General features: G+C 35.4%; 8 protein-coding genes and 1 non-coding gene across 11 annotated transcripts; 8 read left to right on the forward strand and 1 right to left on the reverse strand.

Annotated features, from left to right (window-relative positions):
- The first annotated feature begins 587 nt into the window (after positions 1-587).
- Positions 588-1617, forward strand: LOC111483494. Its single transcript, XM_023129738.1, has 2 exons — positions 588-743; positions 837-1617. Exons 1-2 carry the CDS (start codon positions 687-689, stop codon positions 1449-1451), a joined length of 672 nt encoding a protein of 223 aa, XP_022985506.1. The 5' UTR covers positions 588-686; the 3' UTR covers positions 1452-1617.
- Positions 1618-2592: 975 nt separating this feature from the next.
- On the forward strand, positions 2593-4228 carry LOC111483503 (40S ribosomal protein S20-2-like). The gene is made up of 4 exons (XM_023129748.1): positions 2593-2701; positions 2947-3071; positions 3576-3689; positions 3852-4228. Exons 2-4 carry the CDS (start codon positions 2960-2962, stop codon positions 3992-3994), a joined length of 369 nt encoding a protein of 122 aa, XP_022985516.1. The 5' UTR covers positions 2593-2701; positions 2947-2959; the 3' UTR covers positions 3995-4228.
- Positions 4229-4854: 626 nt separating this feature from the next.
- On the forward strand, positions 4855-5018 carry LOC111483523. The gene has a single exon (XR_002718387.1). It is a non-coding gene; the product is annotated as a U1 spliceosomal RNA (small nuclear RNA).
- Positions 5019-8364: 3346 nt separating this feature from the next.
- On the forward strand, positions 8365-9674 carry LOC111483485 (protein EXORDIUM-like 3). Its single transcript, XM_023129724.1, has one exon. The coding sequence runs from the start codon at positions 8401-8403 to the stop codon at positions 9418-9420; it is 1020 nt and encodes a 339-aa protein (XP_022985492.1). The 5' UTR covers positions 8365-8400; the 3' UTR covers positions 9421-9674.
- A 1209-nt stretch (positions 9675-10883) lies between these two features.
- Positions 10884-12368, forward strand: LOC111483486 (NADPH-dependent aldehyde reductase 1, chloroplastic-like). Its single transcript, XM_023129725.1, has 4 exons — positions 10884-11147; positions 11222-11598; positions 11787-12145; positions 12218-12368. The coding sequence occupies exons 1-4, from the start codon at positions 10890-10892 to the stop codon at positions 12238-12240; spliced, it is 1017 nt and encodes a 338-aa protein (XP_022985493.1). The 5' UTR covers positions 10884-10889; the 3' UTR covers positions 12241-12368.
- Positions 12369-12719: 351 nt separating this feature from the next.
- Positions 12720-16326, forward strand: LOC111483492 (UMP-CMP kinase-like). Of its 3 annotated transcripts, none has more exons than XM_023129734.1 (10): positions 12720-12835; positions 12871-13021; positions 13380-13433; positions 13646-13697; positions 14667-14784; positions 14874-15030; positions 15593-15673; positions 15739-15846; positions 15985-16069; positions 16143-16326. In XM_023129734.1, coding segments are annotated over exons 2-10 (720 nt in total). In that variant the 5' UTR covers positions 12720-12835; positions 12871-12958; the 3' UTR covers positions 16145-16326. The 3 variants fall into 3 exon arrangements, with proteins under 3 accessions (XP_022985502.1, XP_022985500.1, XP_022985501.1); XM_023129732.1 differs by having other exon boundaries at positions 15985-16056; positions 16127-16326; XM_023129733.1 differs by having other exon boundaries at positions 15985-16056.
- Positions 16327-18457: 2131 nt separating this feature from the next.
- Positions 18458-19444, forward strand: LOC111483500 (21 kDa protein-like). Its single transcript, XM_023129745.1, has one exon. The coding sequence runs from the start codon at positions 18527-18529 to the stop codon at positions 19112-19114; it is 588 nt and encodes a 195-aa protein (XP_022985513.1). The 5' UTR covers positions 18458-18526; the 3' UTR covers positions 19115-19444.
- A 1845-nt stretch (positions 19445-21289) lies between these two features.
- Positions 21290-22151, reverse strand: LOC111483499 (pectinesterase inhibitor 4-like). Its single transcript, XM_023129744.1, has 2 exons — positions 21713-22151; positions 21290-21622 (listed from the first exon to the last, which is right to left on the reverse strand). The coding sequence occupies exons 1-2, from the start codon at positions 22112-22114 to the stop codon at positions 21434-21436; spliced, it is 591 nt and encodes a 196-aa protein (XP_022985512.1). The 5' UTR covers positions 22115-22151; the 3' UTR covers positions 21290-21433.
- A 3613-nt stretch (positions 22152-25764) lies between these two features.
- On the forward strand, positions 25765-26663 carry LOC111483501 (21 kDa protein-like). Its single transcript, XM_023129746.1, has one exon. The coding sequence runs from the start codon at positions 25818-25820 to the stop codon at positions 26400-26402; it is 585 nt and encodes a 194-aa protein (XP_022985514.1). The 5' UTR covers positions 25765-25817; the 3' UTR covers positions 26403-26663.
- Positions 26664-27172: the final 509 nt, after the last annotated feature.

A 27172-nucleotide genomic window follows, 5' to 3' on the forward strand; every position in this document is an offset into this window, starting at 1 on the left:
TTTGCCCCCATAAATTATTGACACAAGAACTTAGGATCACATTTATAGCATAATACGTTATGAAAGTTCCTTTGTCCCTCAAAATCAAGACATTTACAGGTAACTAATTAATTTATGGGTCATCGTGTTTGTTGAAAAATTTAAGACGACTAAGAATCTTTATTCCTTTTTTTTTTTTTTTCTGGTGATTAACGTGTCATGTTGTTGCAAGGAAACCCCCTATCTTAAACTATCATATTTCTAGGTAATATTCCATTTGCATGCTTAAACTATTATTTCATTTATGATTTAAGAAAGTTACTTTTCAACCAATTTAAGCATAATTTAGCTGAATTATCTCAATCCAGATATAAGCTCTTCTAAAGTTTAAAGTCTTAGAAACTATTTGTTAGACCACATTATACCAACGCAATAACCATGAAATTGCATAGATCAAATATATATGATTAAAATATGTTGTATTTTGTTAAATGAATGTACAAAATTTAGTTAAAATAAAAGGAGGGGCCCACAAATTATTTGGATAGAGAGTATTATTCGTTTTAACCACAAGCAGATGGGGCTGGCAAACAGTTGCCTTGAGTACAATCTTCTTGGATTCCTCTCCCTATATAAACAAGCCTTCAGGTAAGCCCGGAGAGCCACAAGCATCACAATTACCTGAACACACAGAAAAAAAGCACCCAATGGCTAGCTGGTCTGCTGAGAACGCCACTGAAGCCTTCCTCAACACCCTCAAAATGGTAAGAACAAACAAAACCATAAACCCAATACGTTCCTTTCACCCCTTTCAGCTTAATTGAAATTAGTGATCTAATAATCTCGTTATGTTTCAGGGTCAGAAAGTGAACGAACCTGACGTTGCTGAGTTCATTTCAGCTATGGCTGCTGGAAACAACGCGCAGTTAATGGTTGTCGCATATGAAACATCCGCCGACCACAAGATTCTAGCACTTGCTGCGGCGGCCCGACAAACCGGCGGCCGAGTTATCTGTGTAATTCCACGGCAAGAAGATCTTCGTCTCTCACAAGAAATTCTCGGAGTTGAATCATATCACGGAATCGAGTTCGTCGTGGGAGAAGCTGAGAAGGTTATAAGAACCCATTACAGAGAAGTGGATTTTGTTTTGATCGACTGCAATCTGGACAGCCACGTGGCGGTGCTTGACGTCGTTAGATCAAGAAAGAATAACCAACGCGCCACCGTGGTAGTGGGTTTTAACGCGATGAGCAAAAGATCCGTTGGAGGGTGGTCCGGTGGATCGACAACGCATCTTTTGCCGATCGGGAAAGGGCTGATGGTGACGAAAGTTGGGGCGGAGGTATCAAAATCCGGCAGTGATGGGAGGAGGAGGAGGAGAAGCCAGTGGGTTGTGAAGGTGGATAAATGCACCGGCGAAGAACATGTCTTTAGGGTTAGGCTTCCACAGGGGAAAGTCATTCAAGCCTAAGTTTTTTTTTAATTTTAATTTCATAATCTCTGTTGGGAAGACGGAAAAAATGGAGTAATTTTTTCTTTTTTATTTTGAAGTCTTAGGGCTTATTGAGAGAATTAGTAAAATCCTTCAAATGTATATAGCAACGATGGGAGAAATTATATTAGAAGTTAATTTTTTTACTTTGGTTTCAATAATTATTTGACTTGACTTAATATGTTTGTAGAAAGTTTTGAATCTCTAAATTTATGGGGAAAGTCAATTTAATCTCTAAATTTTTAGGACAAAATAGATATAACTCGACAATAATATTCAAATAATTCCTATATATCTTCATTTGATTTATGCATAATTATTTTGCGAATTAATATCCACCTTTTAATATTTAGAATTTTAATTCAGCATCTAATAGTCTTAAGATTCTACTGCAACACAGTTATATTGCCTACTTGTTCTTCTAAGAATGAAAACTATTCCCATAAATTTAGGTATTTTCACCAATTTTGTTTTTACTCATATGCTTCTTATAAATTGAGGTAGCTCAATATAGAACTGTCTTAGATAAACATATTCAATTTTGAAATTCTCATCATTGAATCATTGAAAAGGAAGGTGAATATTGTTAGTATAAATATTGTTGGATGATGAAAGTCCCACATCGCCTAATTTAGGGAATGATCATGGGTTTATAAGTGAGGAATACTAACTCTATTGGTATGAGGCCTTTTGGGGAAGCCCAAAGCAAACCCATGAGAGCTTATGCTCAAAGTGGACAATATCATACCATTGTGGAAAGTCGTGTTCGTCTAACAAATATTAACTTTAATTATTTTAAACCTTTCTCAACTATTTATATCTTCACGATAGTGATGATTAGAGTTAGAGTGTGGTATTTTAAGGGAAGGAAGAGAGAATTTAAATACAAGCATTAAAGTACCCAGGTTGAAATTGAGAAGGATATCCTCCATTTGATACTCTCCCGTAATGACAATGTTCATCTTGGTTCCAATCCACCACTAAAAACACACAAAACAAAAGAAAAGGGCCCAAAACAAAACAAAAAAGGGCCCGAGTTTTGTGGGCCTCAATTACCGAACGATAGACCCGACCCGACCTGCACCAGCCCACTTTAAGAAAAACCCTAATTGTAAACATAATCGCCACAGAATCATATAAATTGCAACGCGGCACTCTCTCTCCATTTCTTCGGAGAGAGGCTGCTGGAAACTCAATCGTAGAGAGTTGCTGCTCAACCGCCGTCCCAGGTTTCTCTTTTGAATTTTGCTGTTTTTTTTTTTTTTGTTATTATCTATATTGCTTATTGTATTGTATAGTTCTTAAGACCATAACTTTTGCTTCATTATGATGAGACTTCTTAATGTGTACAAGTTATAAAACTAGGTTATCTATTTCACCTCTATTTTTGTTTTTGACTCCTGTGGTTGAGTTATTTTTGCCAATATTGAAAACATTGTTGTGTTCGTTCAACATATTCGTTTTGGACATTCAGGATTACCGGAAGTATGGCGTACGCAGCAATGAAACCGACTAAGGCAGGCTTAGAAGATACGCAAGAGCAAATTCATAAGATCAGGATTACGCTCTCCTCCAAAAATGTTAAGAATCTCGAAAAAGGTATATATATATATATATATATATATATATATATATATATATATTTTTTTTGTGTATTTTGGATTAGTTTTGTTGTTTTTTTTTTTATAAATTGTAATTAAGTTAATATGGCACTCAAATGAGATTGCATCTTTGTTTCTGTAGTTATCTGTTAACTTTGATGTGAAGTAAGTCGGATGTTACTTGTTAATTTTTTTTTTTTTTTTTTTTTGCAACGATCTGATTATTAGTTATAAGCGTTAACAAATTGTAGAGAGATATTATTGTTGGATAAAATGGATGTAGGATCCCTATTACGTGTTGACTGACGAACATTATCCTGGAACTGTCAAATAACTTCTTAGGATTGCAGTCTGTTTCGCCTGATGTTGTTGCATTGTCAAGTCCTCACTTTACTGACTTAAAAGTACGTAGTTAGCCTATCATGTAGTTGAGTTTTTCTTTTTCATAGTTGTTCCAATAGGCGCCTTTGGAAATTCGTTTGACATCATTTTGAATCAATAGTTTGTGCCGACTTGGTTCGTGGTGCCAAGGACAAGAGGTTGAGGGTCAAAGGACCAGTAAGAATGCCCACTAAGGTTCTTCACATTACAACCAGAAAATCTCCATGTGGTGAAGGTACTTTGTTTTCCTATACCTATGATTTTCCGAACTAATCCAATGTGATATATCCATTCTAAAAATCATTGATACCTTAAATCCGAGTGTGATGTTGATTTCATCGTTAAATGCATCCCAATTCTTATTGAAATCATTCCTTCACTTGTTTTTTCATTGCAGGTACCAACACCTGGGACAGATTTGAGCTACGTGTCCACAAGCGAGTTATTGACCTTTTCAGCTCTGCTGATGTAGTGAAGCAGATTACCTCCATCACCATTGAACCTGGTGTGGAGGTTGAGGTCACCATTGCCGATCAATGAATGCACTCTTTTCATGTTTTGCCTATTTTTAGTCTCATCAGCCAGTTGTTACTTTTTGAGTCTGGATCATACCTGTCAGGGTTTGTGGCGTTTTAAATGCAATAGTTCCCATTATATGTTGAAGCTAACGACATTGAGAGAGTTTTCTATTCCTGCCAAAATTTTCTTGCGTTAGAACTATGTTAATTACATTATCTATGCAGATTCTGTATCAGCAGCTGTCATTTGTCCTAATTGAGATTTTAAATATGCAGTGCTTTAAATCCAGACATCACGATTCTTTCAATTGTAAATCACACGAGTGTTGTTAGGCCGAAGGATAATGAATAAGAATATAGGAAAAGATATGTCCTAAACAAAGAGTTTTTTTATTCTCTCGGGGTAACATAAGCTTCAACAATTTTAGTCGTTTCTGCTGTGGTAGTGATTTCGATAGCAGTCGTTAAATTAATCAAATGTAGTAGGGTTAAGCAAGTGATTTGTAGTCTACACTTATAATATAAAAAATAAGGAAATTTACATTTTAATTGAAATATAAAAATAATTAAATTTACACTTTTAACTTTTTTGTTTGGAAAAGAAGAATGTGATATGTTTTAGTTCTCAAACATTCCTAATACTGTATGAGTACTTGTTCTCTATGTACACATTTTGATTTTCTCATTATAAATAATTCTTCAATATACCGAATAATTTTTCCGAGTAGGGCTTCAGCTCTCTCTAACAGGGACCTCCTTTAGAGTTGAATTAGTGAAAGTTTTCCAAAAGCAAAATATTTTATTTTTCGTCCCACATCGGACAGGACGGAGGATGAGATGGACTGACAGTGTATAAAACGAAACGGAGTAGCCATGAATTCCTCACTTACCTGGACGGGGTGTATGAGCGATCAAGAAGGCTCATTGCCTGGGTAGGCGACCTCCATTGCACATTGGGGAGGGGTGCTCGCCCAAGGTCTGCTCAAAGTAGCAGAGCCTACGTCATAATTTGTGGCAGTGGGGGCCTGCGTTCGCGCGGCCCCTACCCGGTCCGTAGTTCAAGTAAGCATTTACTGCCTATCGCAAGATTTGGGCCGGCGGCCCGCTACTCTGCCGTTGAATGGGAAATTGCCCGTACCTAACTTGTCTTCAATTTAGCTTAAATTTACGTTCTTTTATTCAGCACATATATTCTATGGCAAGCTGTTATGATATTAGACAAACACGAATCTATATACCGCATCAATTCTCCAATCCTTGAAATATTAACTTTAGTCTAAAAGTAATTCGTATTATATCCTTAAAATTAGACAGAATATATTTAGATTTAACGCCCATTTCAACGAGGAAATGTGAGCATATAATCATATCAAATAATTAAACTGTATAATTAATCCCTCGGAGAGTTGGAGTATGTAATCATTCACATCACAAACATTAATCAAATCTACTTTTCTTTTACTTCCATCAAAATTCAAGATCATCATTTTTTACGTCTTTCTTTTTTGGGGTAAATATTAATTTTCAGATAACTTTTAGCTGATTGTGGGAAACTTTGCCTTTTACTGATGTACATAAAAAAAATCACTTGTGGTAAGAATTGACTGGAAAAAGTTGAAAACCAATTTGGATGTGGGTTAAATTATTATAGTGGAGAGAGAAAAGTTATCTATCATATTGTAACTTTCTTATTTGTTTAGTAAGGCGAGGTGAATTTTTTAACCTTCATAAACCGAAGTATAATAATTTTGAAAAGTTATAAAGCTAATGTTTGGACTAAAACGGTAATGGAATCCAATTTCAAAGTAGGGCAAATAAAAATTTTAGGGTTGTTAGACATAAAATTGAATATTTTATTGATGTTAAAAAAATATGTATGAGAGAGATTTATCTCTATTAGCTAAATTAGACGGAAAATAAAGATTACATTCCCTTGGATACAAATTGCAATAAATATGTAAAAATTTCAAAAGATAGGTCCTACCCGTACCAGCATTATTGATTTAAATGTAGGGTCGTTACTTTAAATGAAAGGATGGAGTGTAAAGAATGTGGAGTAAAATGAGAGATGTATTTAGTTGGTTAAATGGTGTGGGTCTAATTAATTACATTGGACTTTAATTTATTTTTGCACATAACTCAACTCATTTACTTAGACTCTATTTTCAGCCTTACACTACCTTATATTAAAATACACTTATTCAATTCAACTCCCATTCCTAAATATGCTCCTCTTTTTATTAATCATACCCATTTCACTATTCATTCATCTTTGACCACCAAAAGAAAATGTCAAATTTATTTATTTTTAATTATTTTCCATATTTACCAAATACATTAATATTTTTTAACATTAAATAATTAATAAACATTTTGAACTATATTATAAATATTTTCAAATAGTTTATGTATATGAATTTCAAATATAACCTAAATTAAAAAATTTGAATGATAAACACATTATTAAAACAATAAGGAAAAATGAAGGCAAAGGCATACACACATAGATATATATATATATATATAGTTAGTTAGTTAGTTAGTTAGTTAGTTGAGAAGAGGAGCGTGGAGCACAGCAAATAGTAACGCACCACTTTTGTGATGACGCGTTTGAATCACGCTAACCCTAAAGTGGGGTCCACTTGGAGGAGTGGAGTGGGCCCCAGTGGGTGTTCACAGTTTGTTCGTGTTAGGGTCATCGCAGCTGGGGTCCACAAAGACGTCGCAATCAATCTGGGCTGTACAATGCCAACGCTATTTTCATCCATCATTACTCAGTGCCCGCGCAATTTACTCCTTTGATTATTTCAATCTCCCCGATATTCCTCCAAATACATTAAGATATAATTCATTCATTATGAATAATTAATCAAGATTAAACGTCTTAATTAAAGAAAAAAAAATGATGACTTGTTTTAAATTAATTTTTATTATTTTAGTTTAAAAGAATCAATACATTGACCAATAGTCAAACATGCTCCGGCAGAATATTCTCCGTCGGGCCGGAGATGAAACGGACGGTCCAGATTTCGGATATCATGAAACACCTTCAACTTTGATGGACCTAACACTACGAATGTCCGTTTCTGAGCAAACCCCTCTGTTCTTTTTTTCCACGTCAGCCATTTGCTTTTTTGTAATAAATTTTAAAAATTGCAGGTTCAAGAATGCCCTCGTTTTAAGGACTGCCACCGGAATTTAGGACACCGCGAGGCGGTCCCACACCCCTTGTCACCTATCTCGCGTTACGAGCGCCCTCTTTTTTTTTTTTTTTTTTTTTAAATTTAATTTAATTTAATTTAATTTATTGTTTTATTTTTTGGGTTGTTTCCATAATTTATAGTAGACATCAATGTTACGGTGCCAAAAATAGTCGATTTTATATATATCATTAAATCATATTTAATAATATTAATACCTATTCAATAAAATATTGAAGTATGACTACTCAAATATTAAATACATGTTTCTATAAATAAATAAATATACAAACAAAGCTTCCACGTCGGAAAAAAAAAGTACACGTTGGATGAAGGAGATTCCAATTAAACTGGTTCAAATCATTATGCATACACGTCATGCGTAGATAACATTGTTAATTACACGTCATTATTCAATTATTAATATACTTTTTACTCTAAATTTTTCATTAAAAAAACACGATCACTGAAATCCCAACTAATTCTCAACTGCAAAAACGAATATTTATTGAAGTGAATCACATCTAATGATATTTTCCATTATTAGTTTTAAATAACCAAAATAATTGTTATGAGTATCATAATTAGTATGTTAATATTAGTTAAATTAAAGTGGAAATAAGAAAAGGACATTCGTAGATATAGCAGTTTAAGAAAAAAAAATCAATAATGACGTGGTAAATATTAGAAATAGTGAATAGCACGTTTAATAATCAATTATTAACATGAAACATAAATCACTGAAAAAATAATTTAGCACCTATCAAATTATTGTTAATAACTACCATACTATCTCTATATGATTAATCTATTAAATAATTTAATTACCGTATCTTGACTTTTGCATTAATTTAGATATTATGTTTCTTAAAATGTGACAATTATAGATTTTATTAGAACTTTGACATTGTAATCAAATGAGAGACACGGTAGCAAAATAACGAAATGTCGAAAATACCCATCTGAACTGGACCGGACCGGACCGGATCCATTTTCCCGCGATGCGTAGGCCCCACTTTTCCTCTTCCCTTCGCTTCCTCACTTGAAAGAATCTAACTGTCCTCCATTACCTCGCCGATCAATGCCTTGTTTTTCCTTTTCTTTTCTTTTTACAATAATAATTAATAAAATCCATTAAAATTTTGAATTTTTGAAATATATTCCCTTCTCTTATAAATAGATGTGGAGCTCACTCGCTTGTCATTTTGTAGCCTTCCTCAACCCCCAAATGGAACCTTCACTAGTTCCGCCCACCGCTATCTCCCTCCTCCTCCTCCTCCTCACGCCGGCCGCTGCCTGGCGCCCTTGGCCTCATCTCGCCAAATCCAACGCCTCCGATGACCCGCTCGTCGCCGACTCCAAGAAATACGAGGGCTCGTCGGAGTTCGTTCACTTGAAGTACCACATGGGCCCAGTTCTCACCGCTAATATCACCGTCCACATTGTCTGGTACGGCACGTGGCAGAGGAATCAGAAGAAGATCATCCGCGAGTTCATCAACTCCGTTTCCGCTCCCCATTCCAAATCCCCGTCTGTCTCTGGCTGGTGGCGGACTGTTCAGCTCTACACTGACCAGACCGGAGCCAACATTTCGAGCACGGTCCGGCTCGGCGAAGAGAAGAACGACCGGTTTTACTCCCACGGAAAATCGCTGACTCGGATGTCCATTCAGTCGGTGATTAAAAGTTCCGTCACGGCGAAATCCCGGCCCCTGCCGATAAATGCCCGGAACGGACTCTACCTTTTACTGACCTCCGATGACGTTTATGTCGAGAATTTCTGTGGGCAGGTTTGTGGGTTCCATTATTTCACGTTCCCTTCGATTGTAGGTTCTACACTGCCCTACGCTTGGATTGGGAACTCGGAGAAGCTTTGTCCCGGTGTTTGTGCTTACCCATTCGCGGTGCCGAGTTACATTCCGGGGCTGAAGCCGATGAAATCGCCGAACGGCGATGTTGGAGTGGATGGAATGATCAGTGTGATAGCTCATGAATTGGCGGAGTTGGCATCGAACCCACTTGTGAACGCATGGTACGCTGGCGGGGACCCTATAGCGCCGGTGGAGATCGCCGATCTCTGCGAAGGGATTTACGGGACCGGAGGAGGAGGGTCATACACGGGGCAGTTGATGGACGGTCATGATGGGGCCACGTACAACATGAATGGGATCAGACGTAGGTATTTGGTCCAGTGGGTTTGGAATCATGTGGTAAATTACTGTACTGGCCCTAATGCACTGGACCAGTAGTAGAGGAATATTTCTCCCGTTTTTTTCTTTTTCTTTTTCTTTTTTTTTTTGTTTTATTGTTTTTAATTCGGGAGGGGTGTGGGGGTATATTTTTGGAGTGGGCTTTTGGGCTTCTGGGGCTTCTGGGGGTTGTGGGCCTTGTGAGGTCTGGCTGTTAATCAGTAGTAACTTAGTCGTTAAAAGGCAGTTAATCACGTGTTAATAAGAAGATTTCCCTAATACTAATTTCGCATTTATGGAGCTTGAGAAAACAACGAACAAATCGAACCACTTTTCCTCCCCCCATGAAATTATTATTTTCAATATATTTAATGGAATTTGTTATATGCATTTATGTAACCATATGCATTATCCTTATTCATTAATTGTTACATTAGATGTAAATCTTTTTCAAATAATTGTTGCATTTTAATCTTTTTCAAATAATCGTCCAACAGTGATCCTTTAATATGAGTAATAAAAAAACGTCCACAAAAATATTTATGTAAGTAATAAGAGCTATAAAGTATTGTACTTTATTACGAGATCTTAGTTGAAAAAAGAACGTATTTTATAAGCTTCACGGGAAAAACCCAACCCAACCCAACCAGCATTGTTTATTATTATTATTATTATTTTGAAAAATGGAAGTTTGAGTGAAAATATCTAAAATCTAGTAAGGAAAGGAAATAGAAAAATATCTAAGAAAAGGAGGGGAGGATTAAAAGTAAAAGTAAAAAAAAATAAAGTAAAGGTGGTGGAATGATTGAGAGCAATTGTGGTGCGAGTAAAAAGTGAGATAAAGGTCACTATCAAACAACTAGAGAGGGAGATAACGACAATTTATTTACTTTTTTTTACTGTTTGTGCATGCATACTTGAAATAGTTCAAAAGAGAGAGAAAAAAAAAAAAAAAAAATCTTTTCCATGATTAATAATAATGACAAGTAGCTCAATCAAATTCAAATTGATCTACAAAAATATAAAATTCAAAGTCATTTTTCTTTGATTTTTCTGTGTGTTTATTGGGATTTGAGCCTTTTTTTTTTTATTTTCTGATGTTACCTCTGCTCACACGCTTCTTTTTCCCCAACAAAACCTGCCCCACATTTCTGTTTTTGTTTTTATATTTTCTTCTGTATTTATTTATTACCCTAATTTCAAAAAATAAAATTTTAAAAATATAATGATTAATTTTACAATGGGGGATTTAATACTTAAATAAATTACATCTCATTCAAATTTCATATAATTTTATTTCTAATTTATTCAAGAGATTTGGTGCCAATCGAAATATATGCCAGATTGGAAATTGGAGTTGTAGGAGGATGACACGGAATGCCAGAGGGTAGTGTAAGACTCGACCTACGTGTCAGCCGCAAGAGATGGTGATGACACGTTGACACTCAGCAATCACCCCATTTTCCACGTATATAAAAACCCCCTGTATCTCTAAATCAATCAACTCGTAATTTCCCCCCCCCCAGTTTATGCTTTGTCGGCTCTGTTCCTACTCCATTGGAGCTTCTTCTTCTGCTTTCTTCGGTGGTTTTCGCAGTCCTGAGTTTAGAAATAGTTTCATTCCGCGCAGTTGGGCCATCGGCGGTGTTGGGTTAGTGAGAAACATGGCATCTGAAGGCCGACAATTTCCTCCACAGAAGCAACAAGCTCAACCTGGCAAAGAGCACGTCATGGACCCAACTCCACAGTTTACCAGCCCAGATTACAGGCCTGCCAATAAGCTTCAGGCACCTTTCTTGTCAATCTAATTTCATCTTTTAACTCTCGGTTTGGTCTTCAGTTTTGAGGTTTATGGGTGCAGGGGAAAGTGGCGCTGGTGGCGGGCGGGGACTCCGGAATTGGTCGGGCTGTGTGTTACTGTTTTGCTTTGGAGGGTGCAACTGTAGCCTTCACGTACGTCAAGGCCCAGGAGGTCAAAGACGCCAATGACACTATTGAAATGATTAAGAAGGTCAAACACGACTCTGCCAACAACCCGTTGGCTATAGCGGCTGACTTGGGGTTTGATGAAAACTGCAAGAGGGTGGTTGATGAGGTGGCCAAGGCCTATGGTCGGATTGACATTTTGGTTAACAACGCTGCTGAGCAGTACAAGGCGAGCTCGGTTGAAGATATCGACGAGGAGAGGCTCCAAAGAGTATTTCGAACCAATATCTTCTCCTATTTCTTCACCACCAGGTAGGTAGTAAGTTTTGAATGAAGCAAAACGTTGGAGAGTTTATACTCAAAATCGACCATTTATGGAGATCACTTATTCCCTAATACTCTAAATTAGGGAATGTCGAGACTATAAATAAGTAATACATCTAAATTCGACAACATCGAATCTTATGGTCTCTTAAGATTTTTTGTTTCGAGTTTAATAGGCATGCATTGAAGCACATGAAGGAAGGGAGCTCCATAATCAACACGACCTCGGTGAACGCCTACAAAGGAAACGCCAAGCTGCTCGATTACACGGCCACCAAGGGGGCAATTGTGGCGTTCACCAGAGGCCTAGCCCTGCAGCTGGCAACCAAAGGGATAAGGGTCAACGGCGTGGCGCCAGGGCCAATATGGACTCCATTGATTCCGGCCTCCTTCGACGAGGAAGAGACTGCTAATTTCGGGTCTCAGGTACCCATGAAGCGAGCAGGGCAGCCCATTGAAGTGGCTCCCTCGTACGTCTTCCTTGCCTGTAACGCTGATTCCTCTTACATAACTGGCCAAGTCATCCACCCTAATGGTAAGCTATTATATATTTATTTATTTATTTATTTCGTATTTATTTATTTATTTGTCTTTTTGTTTTCTTCAGGTGGGACTATAGTGAATGCTTGACGAGGAGGAGGAGTTCGAGCTCTGGTGAACGACATAGTTGTATGGAATTTTGTTAGGGAACTTGCAAGGAAAATCCAAATAATGTAAAATATTCGTACTTAAAATAAAAGTTCTTCCTTGCAAAAAAACATAAATATAATATGTGATTATAAATATTATTGTGGTGTAGTTGGTTAATAATAATAATTTTTTTATGATGGAATATATTTTAAAATTTTAATGTTCCAAAAATAATTGCATATAAAAAAAATAAAAAAATAAAAGAGAGAGAAGCTGAAGAAAATTAATTATATTATCTCATTAAAATTTTGATTAAAACGAAATTTATTTTAGGGCTCATACGGTGAGGAAATAAAAAATAACATAATCGTAGACTTCCATTGGTGAAACCGAAGTCCCTTCGAAGCTGGTCCGCCCCTTGCGCGAGGTCTCAACGTGGATCCCACTCCATGCCCGGTTTCATGGCCTTCCTGTCCGGCCCATTTATGATCAACCTCCGAAGGTGACCTTGACAGCAGCTTGTAGCTACGTGGGTAGCATTTGTTTTGAGCCCAACTCAACTACGCACTTTAGGTGTTCGACCAAATGTCTCACTTGGACGAGGGCTTCCAAAAACATCGCCGTGCTGACGAATAACCAACCTAAATTTGAATCCCATGAACCATTCGATCTTTCTCAACTAGAATACAGCTTCTGGAAGAGAGCCGGAGATCAAAAGATGTGGAGACGAGTTGCTTCAGTCTCTCATTTGACGTTCGCCCACAATTCCACTGTCAATAAGGTAAGTAATTACGTCTACTCTGATATCTCGAGCTAGCTAGCAATGAGCGGCTGCGGCCAATGTGTTGATTGCTCTTCACTTTCTTCTGGGAGCAACTTATTTCACTGGCGTGTTTGGGTTTTGATTAGAAGAATAATGCGTACTCTGTACGCTTAAAATGGGTATCTCTTACAACCATAAGCATTTCTCGTAGTTTATGAATATTTAGGGATTCCATTGTTCTCCATGCTCCATTGCTCTAGTTTTAAGAAATACGTCTCACTGAAGTCTGTGCTGTAAAATTGCTCCATATAAAAACTGTGTTCATTTTTTTGTCTTATAACCAGTTTTACCTCTTTTATTGCTGATACCATTGCAGAATGCGTGTACGTTTAAGTGTTGGGAAGCATTTACCACTGAAATACCCAGAAAGGTAATATGATTTTGCCTAGCCTCACTATTGTCTCCGGATTCTTCATATCATGCCACAGTTCCTCTCTTAATCACATGGAAAATACCTTAGTGCTCACACGTTGAAGCATTTGCCCCCACATTGAAGATTTATATGCACGTCTGTTGTTTATTTATGTCATTCTGTTTTCAAGTTTGGAGTAATTTTTTGGATTGTTTTTTATTTGGGTGCAGGAAAAAACTACCTATCAAACAGCTAAAACGCCATTCATAACTTTTGTATTAGGTAATGTTCACTGCTTTTTCATCCTTTTCATTTTTGGTGACAGTGAAGGATTCTTTATTTATATTTTGTGGTCAATTATACATAGTTCCGTCATAATCTAGAAGGTGACTAGGAAGCCAAGGGTGAACATAAGTTCATCTATTTTGGAGTTCTTTTCCTCCAAGGTTTATGGCTCAAAGCATTTAAAAGTAAGGTTCATTGCTCTAGCAATGACCTATGAACCTTGCGTAGTCAGCTTCAAAATCGCCATGTTTGTTTCTCAGTGGGGGTTCTTCAATATTCCAAGTACATGTATTGTTCTGTCTTAATATGAAGCTGGATGAGGAACTGAACGAAACGGGGGTGTAATGTGTCTTAAGAGTTTATTAATTCATTGTCGTGGAGGTCCCTATTATAATGTTTTCAGCCTCGAAAACGTAGTCAAAAGTGACTTAAATGTCGAATAAAAATTGTACTTTGTTTGAGGGTTCCAGACAAGGCGTTGAGCCTCGATTAAGAGGAGGTTGTTCGAGGGGATGATTGTTGAGGACTATTGGGAGGGAGTCCTACATTGGCTAATTAAGGGAGGAAGTCCTACATTGGCTAATTAAGGAGATCGTGATTGTACTTGGAAATGGAAGGTCCCCCTCATACTCTACTCTATTTAGAATTAGGGGTTTATAAGTAAGAAATACATCTTTATAGGTACGAGACTTTTGTCCCAAAAGGCAAACTCACGCTCGAAGTGTCATAAACATCAAATTCTCATGCCCACAATACTGGCTATACTGTATGGTTAAACAATATGGAAATGTCAGGATTTGCATAAATAAAGGACAGTATGGTTAAACAATATGGAAAAGTCAGGATTTGCATAAATAAAGGGTTCTTGTAAGGAAGAACAGAAGAAAGGATGTCCTCAATTTCAATGAGATGGCCTAGATGCTTATATATTAGGCCTGAATATACTAGAACTGGCAATGCTTTCAGGTGGCCCTGGAAGTGGCAAAGGTACACAATGTATGAAGATTGTTGAGAACTTTGGGTTTACACATTTGAGTGCTGGAGATCTATTGAGGAGGGAAATAGCTTCTAATAGTGCAGATGGGTAATTATGTTTCGTTTTCCTTATTGAGAAAACTTCCATATCCATCTAACCTCTGACGATGTCTATTGATTGTGAATTTCTATTTTCAGTATCATGATTCTCAACACAATTAAGGAAGGAAAAATAGTTCCTTCGGAGTTGACGATCAAACTTATTCAAAAGGAAATGGAATCAAGTGACAATTATAAATTTCTCATTGATGGGTTCCCACGGAGTGAGGACAACAGGAAAGCATTCGAACAAATTGTAAGTTTCTTCTATACCATTCTCTTTCTATTCAGTTCTTATTTCCTGTGGTGAAGATTTTTTTTTAAGAAATCAATTTGAGCTTTCCCTTTCGGGCTTCTCAAACGCGTTTGCTAGGGAGAGATTTCCACACCCATATAAAAAAAGGTTTGTTCTCCTCCCCAACCGATGTGAGATCTTACAATCCACCTCCTTTGGGGTCTAATGTCCTCAATGACACTCGTTCCCTTTTTCAATCGATGTGGGACCTCTCAATTCATTATCTTCGGGGTCTAGTGTCCTTGCTGGCACACTACCTTGTGTTTACCCTTTTTGGGGCTCAACTTCCTTTTTGGAGCTCATCACCCCTTTGTAATAGCCAGAAGATATTGTCTTGTTTGGGCTTCCCCTTTCAGGCTTCTCCACACTTCTATTAATGAATGCTTTATTCGCTTCTCCACACTTCTATTAATGAATGCTTTATTCTCCTTCCAACTGATGTGGGATCTCATAAATACTAAGGTCTAACGATGGAAAATAGACCTGCTTGGTGTATAATACAGTTCTGTCATTCATGATGTAGTTTGGGGCAGAACCAGACAATGTACTCTTCTTTGATTGTCCAGAAGACGAGATGGTGAAGCGGGTGCTCAATCGTAACCAGGTGGCTAATCTTTTAGTGTCGAAATCGCTCTCACCCTCACCAACTCAAAATGATATATTTTGCAGGGAAGAGTTGATGACAACATTGACACAATCAAGAAAAGGCTGAAAGTTTTTACGGCCTTAAATCTTCCAGTAGTGAATTATTATCTGGAGAAGGGAAAGCTATACAAGGTATTGTATTCAACTTCTAGTGTTGGAGGCATGCTACTATTATTACTTGCCTTGACCCCGTTTTAAAATTATTGGAACTTGTTATTTGAGCTTATTGTATCCAAATGTATACCTTCCTTAACCGGGAAAATATTGCAGATTAATGGAGTTGGAACAGTGGATGAAATATACAAACAAGTTCATCCAGTTTTTTCAACATTTAATTTTGAGGTATTTGGTTTCTGTTTTCCACACGTTGTTGATCATCTCCCAAATATTGTTTTTTATTTTTTTTGACGGGAATCAATTTTGTTCAGAAGTGCTGTGTTGATTAATCGGCTTACGTTATAAATTACGTGGAGGATGATCCCTGTCTGTGCCTGGAGGGAGTTACCCTCCATTTCCGTTGAAGATCATTGTGAGTTCATTTCCCTTATTACAGCTTTTTTTTTTTCTGGTCACGTTCATGATTACTGTGAAAAATATTTAAAAATGGCAGACACAAAATTTAAAATAAAATTTTATAATTTTTTTTTAATGCAAACTTATAATTCAAATGTTAATAATAAAAAAAAAAGAACCATTAGGATTAAAGTAGTCCAACAAGCTTCATATATAAAAATTAAAAGACATTTTTTAGTTTAATAATTGTGAGAGAATCCAAGGCCTTGAGCTTTAACTACGAATTTATAATAGGGGAATCAAAGCCCAGCGCATGATGCAAAATCTTGGAAAACAAAATTTAATCCCAAATTGATGTGTAATTATTATAATAATTACATTTTAATTAATCACCTTATAGGCTTATAATATAAGCAAGAAATGGAACCGACTTACTTTAACAACGCCCTTACTCTGTAGACTTGACGGCCCAGCCCCACCAAGGTATCACATATTGACTGAAAATCAAACCCAATTTTATTTCAACTTCCAACTATAATCTTCCGTTACATTATTTTCTAATAATTTAAACTATTATATATATTTTTTGTGAACAAAATTATGTAGTTTTGTAGATATTTGTTTTTAAAGAAAACTGAAATTTAGGTGTGAAAAATTAATAGTTGTAAAGATATTTGAGGACACGTCATAAGATTTTTTATTTATAAATAAATGAAAAAAAACAATTATTGAATGGGAGGGAGGGTCCAGACATTATTATTACGATTGCAACCTAACTATAGTACTATCCCCTTCAAAACCTGCTTTGGATTCCTTTTTTTATTTTTATCATTTAACCTAAAGTTATTCAATTATTTTATTTACAAATAAAAGTAAATCAAATATAGAAACATGAGAATTAATTTGACTGATATGCCCAATTAAAGAACACGAACTTAGGGCCCTAAAATGAATTAACTCAATTATAGGCGGTGATGGTGGAATATTTAAGGAAATTAAAAGTTGTTAGAGAAAATTTTATACAGTTTTTTCAAGTATATTAATAATATTAATATAATATCATGTGAAAGCCGACAAAAGCATGAAGCTGCTACTGAGCTGGTGTGTGTAATGTCGGCAGGAAAATATTGGTCCTTCTCGTATATTTTGTTCAAAAATATTTATGTACTTTCTTTATATATAAATATATTTTGGACAGAAAATCCTATTCTCATCTGCCCATTTATTTTACTTTGACTTTCATCCCATTTTTTGAAATGCATTTTCAGATAAATTCCCTTTTATTTTCTATTTTATTTTATTAAAACTTTATAATTTACATATTTCATATTCACTCTGCCTTTCGTTACCTACAAATGAAAAATTGATATTTGTAATTAAGTTAGACACATCAAAAGATTCTTCTTTTAATCATTTTTGTTTTGTAGCAAAAATAAAGAAAAAAATTATGATTTTGACTGTTTTGTTGCTTCCATTACAACAATTAAGTCTCTATCTTTGTTCATGCACTCCTAAATGCTCTGTTATTATAAACTCATTTTTAATTGTTTTTCATTGATTTGATTCATAAATTCATTTGATTTTTAACATTTAACCAAAGTAGGATTTTAACCCTTTGATTGGATATTCTAAATTATTTTAATATTATTCTATTTTAATTAAATAAAAATATAAACATGAGTTTTAGTACATAGTGTTGAGAAATGACTCTCAACAATCTAGGCGGTGGTGAACCATATAAATTAATGATTTTGTATTAAATGGAGATTGTGACTAAGCGAAAGATGATATAATTCAAAAATGTTTATTTTACATCTTTTATAAAGAAAATATAAATTAATATATTCATTGCATTATATTATATCAAGTTTTTAAATAATTTTTACTACGTTTTTTTTTATAACAAATTTTCCCGTACTTATTTTTATATATTAATTAATTAGTTGGTTAGTCAGGTTCTGGAAATTAAAAAATATATATATAGTTTTAGAAATTTTATTTTTTATTTTTGAAATTTAGAGATATAAAAATTGTGAAAATAAATATATATATTTTAAAATTAGCATAATTTAAAAAACCAAAAAAATATTTAATGATAAATTAAAAGAAAAAAAAAAGAGTGTGAACATAAAAAAAAAAAAAAGAGGGCAACGCGATTACAAAACGTCCAAATTACACGGATTGCCCTTGTGTTCAGATCTCCCCCCGTTCGCTATAAATACACAACCCCCAATTTCACGGTCGACAGACAAATCCTTTATCTCTTCTTCTTCCCCTTTGCGTTTCTGCAGATCCCTCAATGGCGAAATCCGCCTCCCTTCTCCTACTCCTCTCCATTCTCACCATCGCCGCCACCACCAGCGCCGCTCGTAACGGCGGAGCTTCCAATTTCATCAAATCGAAGTGCAGCGCCGCAACTTACCCTGACCTCTGCGTCCAATCCCTCTCAACCTTCGCTTCCACAATCCAACAAAACCCTCGCCAATTAGTCCAAACCGCCCTAGTCGTGAGCCTCTCACGCGCTCAATCCACCCGATCATTCGTCTGGAAAATGACGAAGTTCAGTGGCTTGAAGAAGAGAGAGTATGCGGCCTTGAGGGATTGTATGGAGGAGGTCGGCGACACCGTGGATCGCCTAAGCAAATCAGTCGAGGAACTGAAGCGCGTTAGCGGATCGAAGCAGAAGGACTTCCAATGGCACATGAGCAACGTGGAGACTTGGGTGAGCGCTGCCATGACCGACGAAAACACTTGCTCCGACGGATTTGCCGGCTCGGCGCTGAACGGAAGAATTAAGTCTTCGATCAGAGCTCGCATCGTGGATGTTTCTCGAGTCATAAGCAATGCGTTGTCTCTGATTAACAAGTACGCTGAAAATGAAAGTTAGAGATGTGGTTTCAGGTTCTTCGAATCCCTACACTGCTTCTGCGTCTGAAGATGAATTAGATGAATCTGTCAAGAGTTTGATGTATATTAAGAGAGCTTTTGAGTGTTTTGAAGTGGTAAATGCAACCATAACGATGTAGTGCTTGCTCTGTTTTTGGGTATTCTCTGTGCAACCGTAATAGATACTCTTAGTTTCGGTTTTGTCTTAAACAGAAAAGTTTTAGCTAATTACTCTATATTTCTGGGTTTATCCTTTTCTTTTCTTTGTTATTATCATATATGGATGTGTATTCCTTGTCACAATAAAAAAAATGTAAGCATTGTGATGTGTGCCTAAGCCACTCAGCATTATAATTAGTAAACATTATAAACAAGGCTTTGGTTTTACACTTCTTTAGTGCTTGTGTATATCTACAAAACCCTTTTGATTGATTTTTTACCAAACTTCCTTTATAAGTTCAACTTTACCAAAATTATACTATGATTACACTTCCCACTTTTACCAACATCCATCAGCTTAAAATCATTAAATAATATATTGTTTTATCTTAATACAAATATTTATATCTACCTAATACTTACATTTTGATTTATGCCATTTTTGTCGGACTTTTTTTTTTTTTTTTTAAATAATCTTTTTCTATCAAGACATTATTTTGGATTCTATCTTTGAAACGGGAGGAAAAAAAAATTAAATGTCCACAAGGAGGACAGCATAGTAGGGCCCTCTCCATTCCTTGATTGAAGGGCTGGACATATCCAAAATAAAGAATAAAACAAAAAAAAATCAGTGGAAAAGTCCAAAGGGATAAACACCGCATGTGAGTTTGAATCTATAGAAAGCTGTCTTTCATTTTTTTTTTTTTTTAAATTACAATTAACACTCATAATATCTCTATTTCTCTCATTTGTACCAAAATTGTCCTTTAATATTACATTATAGTCTTTGGAATTACGAGCATTTGCTCCAAATCACACCACTCCCATGGTAAAAGAACTACAGAGTTCAACTTATATGAGTTACTTTATGGGAGCTTCAAACCATCAATGCTTAGCTTCCATCATTGGGCAAGCGAGAGGGTAACCGATCTTGATTTCCTCTCTATTCAATATTTGAGTCTATATGTGAGATCTCACGTTAGTTAGAGAGGAAAATAAAGCATTCTCATCTCTCTAGTAGACATGTTTTAAAACCGTGAGCCTGACGGTAATACTAACGGGCTAAAATAGACAATATATGCTAGCTGTGGACTTGAGCTGTTATAAATGATATCAGAGCCAAACCCCTGGTGGTGTGCTAGTGAGAACGTTGGGCCCTAAAGAGGTGGATTATGAGATCCCACGTTGGTTAGAGAGGGGAATGAAACATTCGTCATAAGAGTATGAAAACTTCTCCCTAATAGATGCGTCTTAAAACCTTTAGCCTGACGGTAATACTACCGGGCTAAAGTAGACAATATATGCTAGCTGTGGACTTGAACTGTTATAAATGATATCAGAGCCAGACACCTGGTGGTGTGCTAGTGAGAACTTGAGCCCTAAAGAGGTGATTATGAGATCCCACATTGGTTGGAGAGGGGAATGAAACATTCGTCATAAGAGTGTGAAAATTTCTCCCTAATAGATGCGTCTTAAAACCGTGAGACTAACGACGATACGTAACAGGCTAAAACAAACAATATTTGCTAGTAGTTGGCTTGGGCTGTTACAAATAGTATCAGAGCCAGATTTCAAGCAATGTGTCAATGTCCGCTCCAAGGGAGTGGACTGTGAGATCTCACATTGATTGAAGAGGGGGACAAAACATTTCTCTCAAGGGTGTGGAATCGTGAGACTAACGACGATACGTAACGAGCCAAAGCAAACAATATCTACTAGCGGTAGACTCAGGCTGTTACACTATCTAACCTACAAATTTCGACGCTCACTAAATAGGATTAATATGTATCTTCTCGGTATCCAAATATAAATAAAAGTTGTAATTAATAACTTAGAATTAAATATATTAAGAGAAAAAAAAAAGTGTTGATATTATGAATTCTTTTAATTGATATAACATAAAGTTAGTAAATTAACTTTACTCAAAATCCAAAGCATACAATAATAATGACTCAATGTATAGTGTAAAGGGAAAAATGACAACCTCTCCCTCTCTCTCTTTCTAATATAAAGAGAATGATGATTCAAATTCCATAATGAAATTATATTATATTATATAGTTTTAAAAGGGTTGTAAACAAGATTAAAAGCTGCAACTATATATGATAATAATTCATTCATCAAACATCTTCTCACGATGTTTCTTCTAAAACTCACCTCATCATTTGTACTTCAAGTTGCTGATGAGAGACAAGGCGTTACTAGTCTGCCTTATTACATTCACACTACATTTCTTCACCTCTTTCTTCACCATCGATCTCACCTTCCACCCCGCGCCCCCGCTCAACCCATCGGTGCATGTCATAATGTTGGTCTCTGCAGCGCTCAACCACGTCTTGATACTACTCAACTGATTAAGAACATATTGATTACAATCTTTTTTAAAATATTAATTCGAATAGAAGTAATTTGATGAAATGGAAAGTTTATGCTTTACCACCTGAAACTCCACGTCGTCAGCACGATTCAAGCTTTTGATAGCAGTGGTAGCTCTACGAAGCTCATAGATGGAGTCTTTGAGATTATCGGTGCAATCTCCGATGACCTCGGCCTCATAGGGAGAAACCTTCCGGTGGGATAATTTGGAGATTATGGAGGTGGCGTTTTGTGCAGCTTTGAGGGAAGAAACCACGGCAGCCCTACAAAGCTCTTGTTGGGTTCTTTTGGTTTGTGAAGAATATAAGGAGAGGGCGGTCTCGCAAAGGCGTGGATATGGCGTCGGCCTGCAGGCCTTTCTGATGTGTGGTTTCACCGGCTGAATGGCGGAGGAAGAAGCAGCCACGGCGGAGATGGTGAATGTGGCAATTAAAATGAAGAAGAAAAGGATTAGCAAGGATTTCATTATATCTCTGCGTATAGAATCTAAGAGGGTGGTGTTTTGTTATGATGTTCAGGTTATGGAGATAATGGCTATATTTATAGGCTGCCTCAAAACATGAATTTCAATATTTATAATTTATTTTATAATCGTGATAAAGGCATTTACATGTGAGTTAATTATGAGAAATAGAAACATGCAAACAATAATATTTATGAGAAAATTTGTTGATTAAAATGAGTTTACATGTGAGTTAATTAAAGCATGATGTTATAAAGAGAGAAAGTTCGAATGTTGACTACTTTGGGACTTTGACTTTTTTTTTTTAAAAAAATAAATTTGATGAGTCTAAATCTTAAAAAGAAAATAGTATATATTATGAGAAAAAAAAAGTAGGCAAAAATGGTATTGGCAGCAATTAATTTCAACCCTAAAGTAGAAATAATTATTTTCAAGAAAGGAGGAAAATACGGCGATAAATGTGCGGTCCTTAACTTGAAATTGGAATATGCATTTTAGAGATTTATTTTTTAAAATAATACTAAATTTTTTTAAATTTAATTTTTTTAGTGAATTTTATTTGATGTTATCAATGCTAATAATCCAATAAATTTGCAAAATAAAAAAAGGCTAAAGTTGAAGGAATCTGAGGCGTGCAGGTCTACGGAAGAGGCATGTGCCCCATTGGAAAAGTCAAGCATATGAGGATCAAACCGTCCAAAAGTCAAACAATCCCCAACAATCCAGCGTATAACACTCATGTCACGTGCACTTTACTGCACATGAAATGCTGCTGATCTCGCGCTGGACCGCTGGTGTATCCCAACTTAAGGTACGGTCTGTTTCCGTTAATTGCTCCCTTCAAGGGTAGTTTGGTCAATTTACTCGCAAACATTCCATGATATTATAGACGTGGAGGATTTGCATGCAAAAGGGGTTTTTGGTCAATAAAGAGTCACATTTTCAATTTTTATTTTTATTTTTATTAATCCCCTAAATATCAAAATTTCAATAAAGAGTCCCGTCCAAAATTTCACACACATGTTTTTACTTCTAAATTTACCCGTAGAATCATATTATTCGACCACTGTTAAAATTGAAACATGGTTATAAACTAAAATTGAGACTTGAGACAAATTTAATACCGATACAAAGTTGTCTATGTTTAACATACTCAAAAGTAGAACATGATTGAAGGTAGTGTTGAGCTCAGTAAGATTATTGTTGTGGAGTAACATATAGATTGAATTCTTCCATTCATATAAAATCATATACAATAACTCTATCACATTGTCAATATATATACATGATTCTACCGAATTTGTCGTACTTATCGACTTTGACACAATGTATCAAGTGATAAAATGTTGAGCAAAATCTCGATTAAGAGCAAGAAGGCCGACTCCAAGTCAAGTTGATGTCTTTCAAATGAGATATGGCTTTAGGTTCAAGGTATTGTGTAAGTCTCTATCTTGGTAGACATCTACGAGTCAACTTGCTATCTCTAGAAAACACATGGATAACTCTTTCCTACCCATAACTTTTTTCCAATTTAACTATACTACAAAATTTGAAAACTATATAATTAAAAAAATAATTTTTAGATGGATTGGATGGTAATAAACTTGTATTTCAAGGGTTTAATGGGAACAAGCTATAATGGTACATTTTTCAACATAAAATTGAAGAATAATGTATGAATGGGAAGAGAGAATATAAAATGTAGGGTGTATAATAAAAAAAAAGTATATATTATATGAGGTATATGTATGAAAATGCATAGCTTTAAAGGGTGTTTTGATTGGGTTGAGCAGGTCACATGGGGTTGGAATAGGATATATATATATATATATATATATGAACAATTAAGTGAATTATTTTGCAATTTCAACACATCACAAAACCTGTCACACCAATATTGTACACCCTTTTATTTTATTCATTTTAATTTACTTTATTAAGGCCATTTAAGTGCAATAATTAATAAAAAAATAATACATTTCTGAAGAGAATATTAATTGAAAATGAGTATCTATCCCTTCAATATAAATCTATAAGCTTCTCATGAGAATATTAATGAAATTCATACCCCAAACAAATTATTAAAATTGTTTTAAAAAAAAAAAAAAAAAAAAACGTTGTACAAATTAGACTTGATATTTTATATTTAAAATAATTTACGCAGCCTTGAAGAAAGCAAAGTTGGAAACGGTTAGCCCAAATTCGGACGTTGATTGGTTCCACGTCATTTTCTGGGCCCATCAAAATTAATGAAAATTTGTCGTTATTTATATATCCATAGAATTTTGGTATTATTTATCCACTCAAGATTATGTTTCTCATTTTTTCCCTTTAATAATATCCAATTATAACTTTTTGTAATTTATATTTTATTTTAAATTTCAGCTAGAGTTTATATGATAGAAATTTATTTATTAATCATAAAAATTATTAAAATTACATTGTTTAAATAGGTCATTTTCATAATTTATGAATTAAAAAAATGGTTTCATTTCTTTTTTAATATAAAAGTAATTATATGAAAAAAAAAAGAAAAAAAAAAGAACAAAAGCAATGAGATGAAATAGACATCGAATCGGACCATCACGTCTTTTGTGGTCAGTCGGCTGAAAGCTGTACTCACATATCAAACGGCGTCGTTTTGAAGGCCCACTTTCAAAATAATTTAATATATATGGTCCTTTTTTTGGGCCTAAATCCATGTGATCAAGTTGCAAAAATTGATGTCCCAGAGAGAGAGAGAAAAATAAAAATAAAAATTATAAATCTTAAATAATATCTGAAATATTTTTTCTTTTGAGATTTTAATTTATTAAATCTATCATTCCCCTACAAAATCAACTTGCACGTCTCTGCCTAAATACAGTTGCTCTCCACGATATACAAAAGAATCAACGGTCGGTTGAATCATTAAAGTTATTGTCTTGATTGGTGTTTTAGTCGTTAAACCTTGTCCCAATATCATAATCTATATTAGTCACAGAGGCTAATTAAGCATTGATACCGGTCAAAGCATCATTTTTTTTTTTCTAGATTACTCCTTACATCAGCTCATTGACAATTGATAACTCCAGCCCACCACTTATTTTGTGACTGTCTCAAATTGACAACAACTTAGAAGAGATAAACGTTCGAACAACAAAAAAAAGAAAGAGTTACATATAAGAAAAAAGAGTTTTATAAGTAAAGGAGAATAATTTTAGGAATAGGATTGTTATAAGCAAATATTTAAGAGTTAATTAATGGTAAAAATGGAAATTTTTTAAAAATATAATTTGTTATTGATGAAGGCTTCTACTAGATTGATTGTGTAACATAAATATCTTTGTTTGTGCATATCAATGGAATATAAAATAAAGTAAAATATCTAAAGCAAAAGATATTTCAATGCTTTTGGACCATTGTTGTCGGCTATGCAATCTCTGGTGGCTGCCCTCTCTTTTTAAAAATTTATTTAAAAAAATTATTTATAATTGTCAGAAAGAATCTGCATTCAATAATTATTAGATTAATGACGATCACTTTAACTCCAGGATAAATTTAAGTACCTGTTTTTCATATATCTAATGATAAAATATTGCTAACCACATGATGACGGGCGAGCTTTATGTGTATGAATGCATGCACGGGACCTATAAATACGAAACCCATTTCCCTCAATCAGTGCATCACTCCTTCCAACCATTTAGAGACAGAAAAAAAAGAGATGGGTCTTTCAATTTGCAAGAAAAGTTTGATTTTTGTGCAAATAATTCTCCAATTAACACTCATTCATTCAGCCATCACTCCACAAAGCAGCACACAGTTCATAAGAACTTCTTGCACTTCCACTAAATACCCTCGACTCTGTTTCTCATCTCTTTCAATCCACGCCAATTCCATCCAAACAAGCCCTCGCCTTTTGGCCACCACCGCCCTCTCCGTCACCCTCTCCTCCGTCAAGTCCGCCGCCACCCAAATCCTCAAGCTCTCCCACGCCCACGGCCTCCCTACAAGAGACGTCTCTGCTCTTAACGACTGTTTGGAAGAGCTCAGTGACTCTGTTGACTCCCTTGCCAGCTCCATTTCCGAGATGCCCAAGCTACGTGGCCATGACTTTGATCTCGTTATGAGCGATGTTCAGACATGGGTCAGCGCCGCCCTCACCGATGAGACCACTTGTAGTGAGGGGTTTCAAGGGAAGGCTGTCAAGGGCGGCGTTAAGGCGGCGGTTAGGAGGAGGATTGTGAACATTGCGCAATTGACCAGCAATGCTCTGTCTTTGATCAACCGGATTGCAGAGCTGCATTAGAATTTGGTGTTACTATACTTAAATTTGTGTGAGATTTCAATGCAACTGTAAGTATGATATATTTGGTTAAGGGAGTGGAGGTTTTGCCTTATTTTGTATACATAGTAATAGGTTTAATTAGGGTTTGTGTGGAAGTTTAAATTATTTTTGCATTATTATTGGCATGGGGTATGTATTATTGTATTTTTAATGTATTGAAGTTAACTAGGGTTCGTGTGAAGATGGTTGGAGAAAAAATCGAATTCTTGGTGCATTATGTAGTCTACATAGTTTAATCACATTTTGTCACGCGACAGACTCTTCTTTCTTTGGTACAACTTGAGATGCAATCAAATATCCTAAAAATATTTTATTTTATTTTAATCTTGATATGACTCGTTGTTCGTCAAACCAGCTACTAACCATTACCTTGGTAAGTTGTTGTCGACCAACACACGAACCCATTATGGGTCACACTAAAGTAGTAAAACAAATAAAGAAAGAGAGAGAGATCGATAGTGAAAGCATAGGGGCAATGGGTGCCAACAATTGTAAGGGGTAGCAGTGGAGGTAGGGTCGGTAAGAAAAGAGTTAAAAATGTCACATCATCTTTTTTTCGTATGCTAACGGTAAAACCAAACTGTATAATACTATTCATGATTATGAAATAAACCAAACACTCAGAGTGATTCAAAATTATTGGAAAGAAAAACAGTTTCAAAGAAAAAAAAAAAAAATCTCTTTCACGAGAGATTTGAAGACTCTAAACAAAAAATTAACGAAAATCTGTC

The sequence above is a fragment of the Cucurbita maxima genome, unplaced genomic scaffold (genome assembly GCF_002738345.1).
Source record: "Cucurbita maxima cultivar Rimu unplaced genomic scaffold, Cmax_1.0 Cma_Scf00008, whole genome shotgun sequence".
Lineage (NCBI taxonomy): Eukaryota > Viridiplantae > Streptophyta > Magnoliopsida > Cucurbitales > Cucurbitaceae > Cucurbita > Cucurbita maxima.

What these genes read in the sequence shown, in the direction of transcription:
- LOC111483494 (XM_023129738.1), top strand. Translation starts at nt 687, where the DNA reads ATGGCTAGCTGGTCTGCTGAGAACGCCACTGAAGCCTTCCTCAACACC. An exon ending in TCCTCAACACCCTCAAAATG is followed by an intron (nt 744 to 836) that starts GTAAGAACAAAC and finishes GTTATGTTTCAG; the next exon opens with GGTCAGAAAGTGAACGAACC.
- LOC111483503 (XM_023129748.1), top strand. Translation starts at nt 2,960, where the DNA reads ATGGCGTACGCAGCAATGAAACCGACTAAGGCAGGCTTAGAAGATACG. An exon ending in TGTTAAGAATCTCGAAAAAG is followed by an intron (nt 3,072 to 3,575) that starts GTATATATATAT and finishes TTGAATCAATAG; the next exon opens with TTTGTGCCGACTTGGTTCGT. An exon ending in AAAATCTCCATGTGGTGAAG is followed by an intron (nt 3,690 to 3,851) that starts GTACTTTGTTTT and finishes TTTTCATTGCAG; the next exon opens with GTACCAACACCTGGGACAGA.
- LOC111483485 (XM_023129724.1), top strand. Translation starts at nt 8,401, where the DNA reads ATGGAACCTTCACTAGTTCCGCCCACCGCTATCTCCCTCCTCCTCCTC.
- LOC111483486 (XM_023129725.1), top strand. Translation starts at nt 10,890, where the DNA reads ATGCTTTGTCGGCTCTGTTCCTACTCCATTGGAGCTTCTTCTTCTGCT. An exon ending in TCCTATTTCTTCACCACCAG is followed by an intron (nt 11,599 to 11,786) that starts GTAGGTAGTAAG and finishes CGAGTTTAATAG; the next exon opens with GCATGCATTGAAGCACATGA. An exon ending in CCAAGTCATCCACCCTAATG is followed by an intron (nt 12,146 to 12,217) that starts GTAAGCTATTAT and finishes TGTTTTCTTCAG; the next exon opens with GTGGGACTATAGTGAATGCT.
- LOC111483492 (XM_023129732.1), top strand. Translation starts at nt 12,959, where the DNA reads ATGTGGAGACGAGTTGCTTCAGTCTCTCATTTGACGTTCGCCCACAAT. An exon ending in ACAATTCCACTGTCAATAAG is followed by an intron (nt 13,022 to 13,379) that starts GTAAGTAATTAC and finishes ATACCATTGCAG; the next exon opens with AATGCGTGTACGTTTAAGTG. An exon ending in ATTCATAACTTTTGTATTAG is followed by an intron (nt 13,698 to 14,666) that starts GTAATGTTCACT and finishes CAATGCTTTCAG; the next exon opens with GTGGCCCTGGAAGTGGCAAA.
- LOC111483500 (XM_023129745.1), top strand. Translation starts at nt 18,527, where the DNA reads ATGGCGAAATCCGCCTCCCTTCTCCTACTCCTCTCCATTCTCACCATC.
- LOC111483499 (XM_023129744.1), bottom strand. Translation starts at nt 22,114, where the DNA reads ATGAAATCCTTGCTAATCCTTTTCTTCTTCATTTTAATTGCCACATTC. An exon ending in CTGACGACGTGGAGTTTCAG is followed by an intron (nt 21,623 to 21,712) that starts GTGGTAAAGCAT and finishes GTTCTTAATCAG; the next exon opens with TTGAGTAGTATCAAGACGTG.
- LOC111483501 (XM_023129746.1), top strand. Translation starts at nt 25,818, where the DNA reads ATGGGTCTTTCAATTTGCAAGAAAAGTTTGATTTTTGTGCAAATAATT.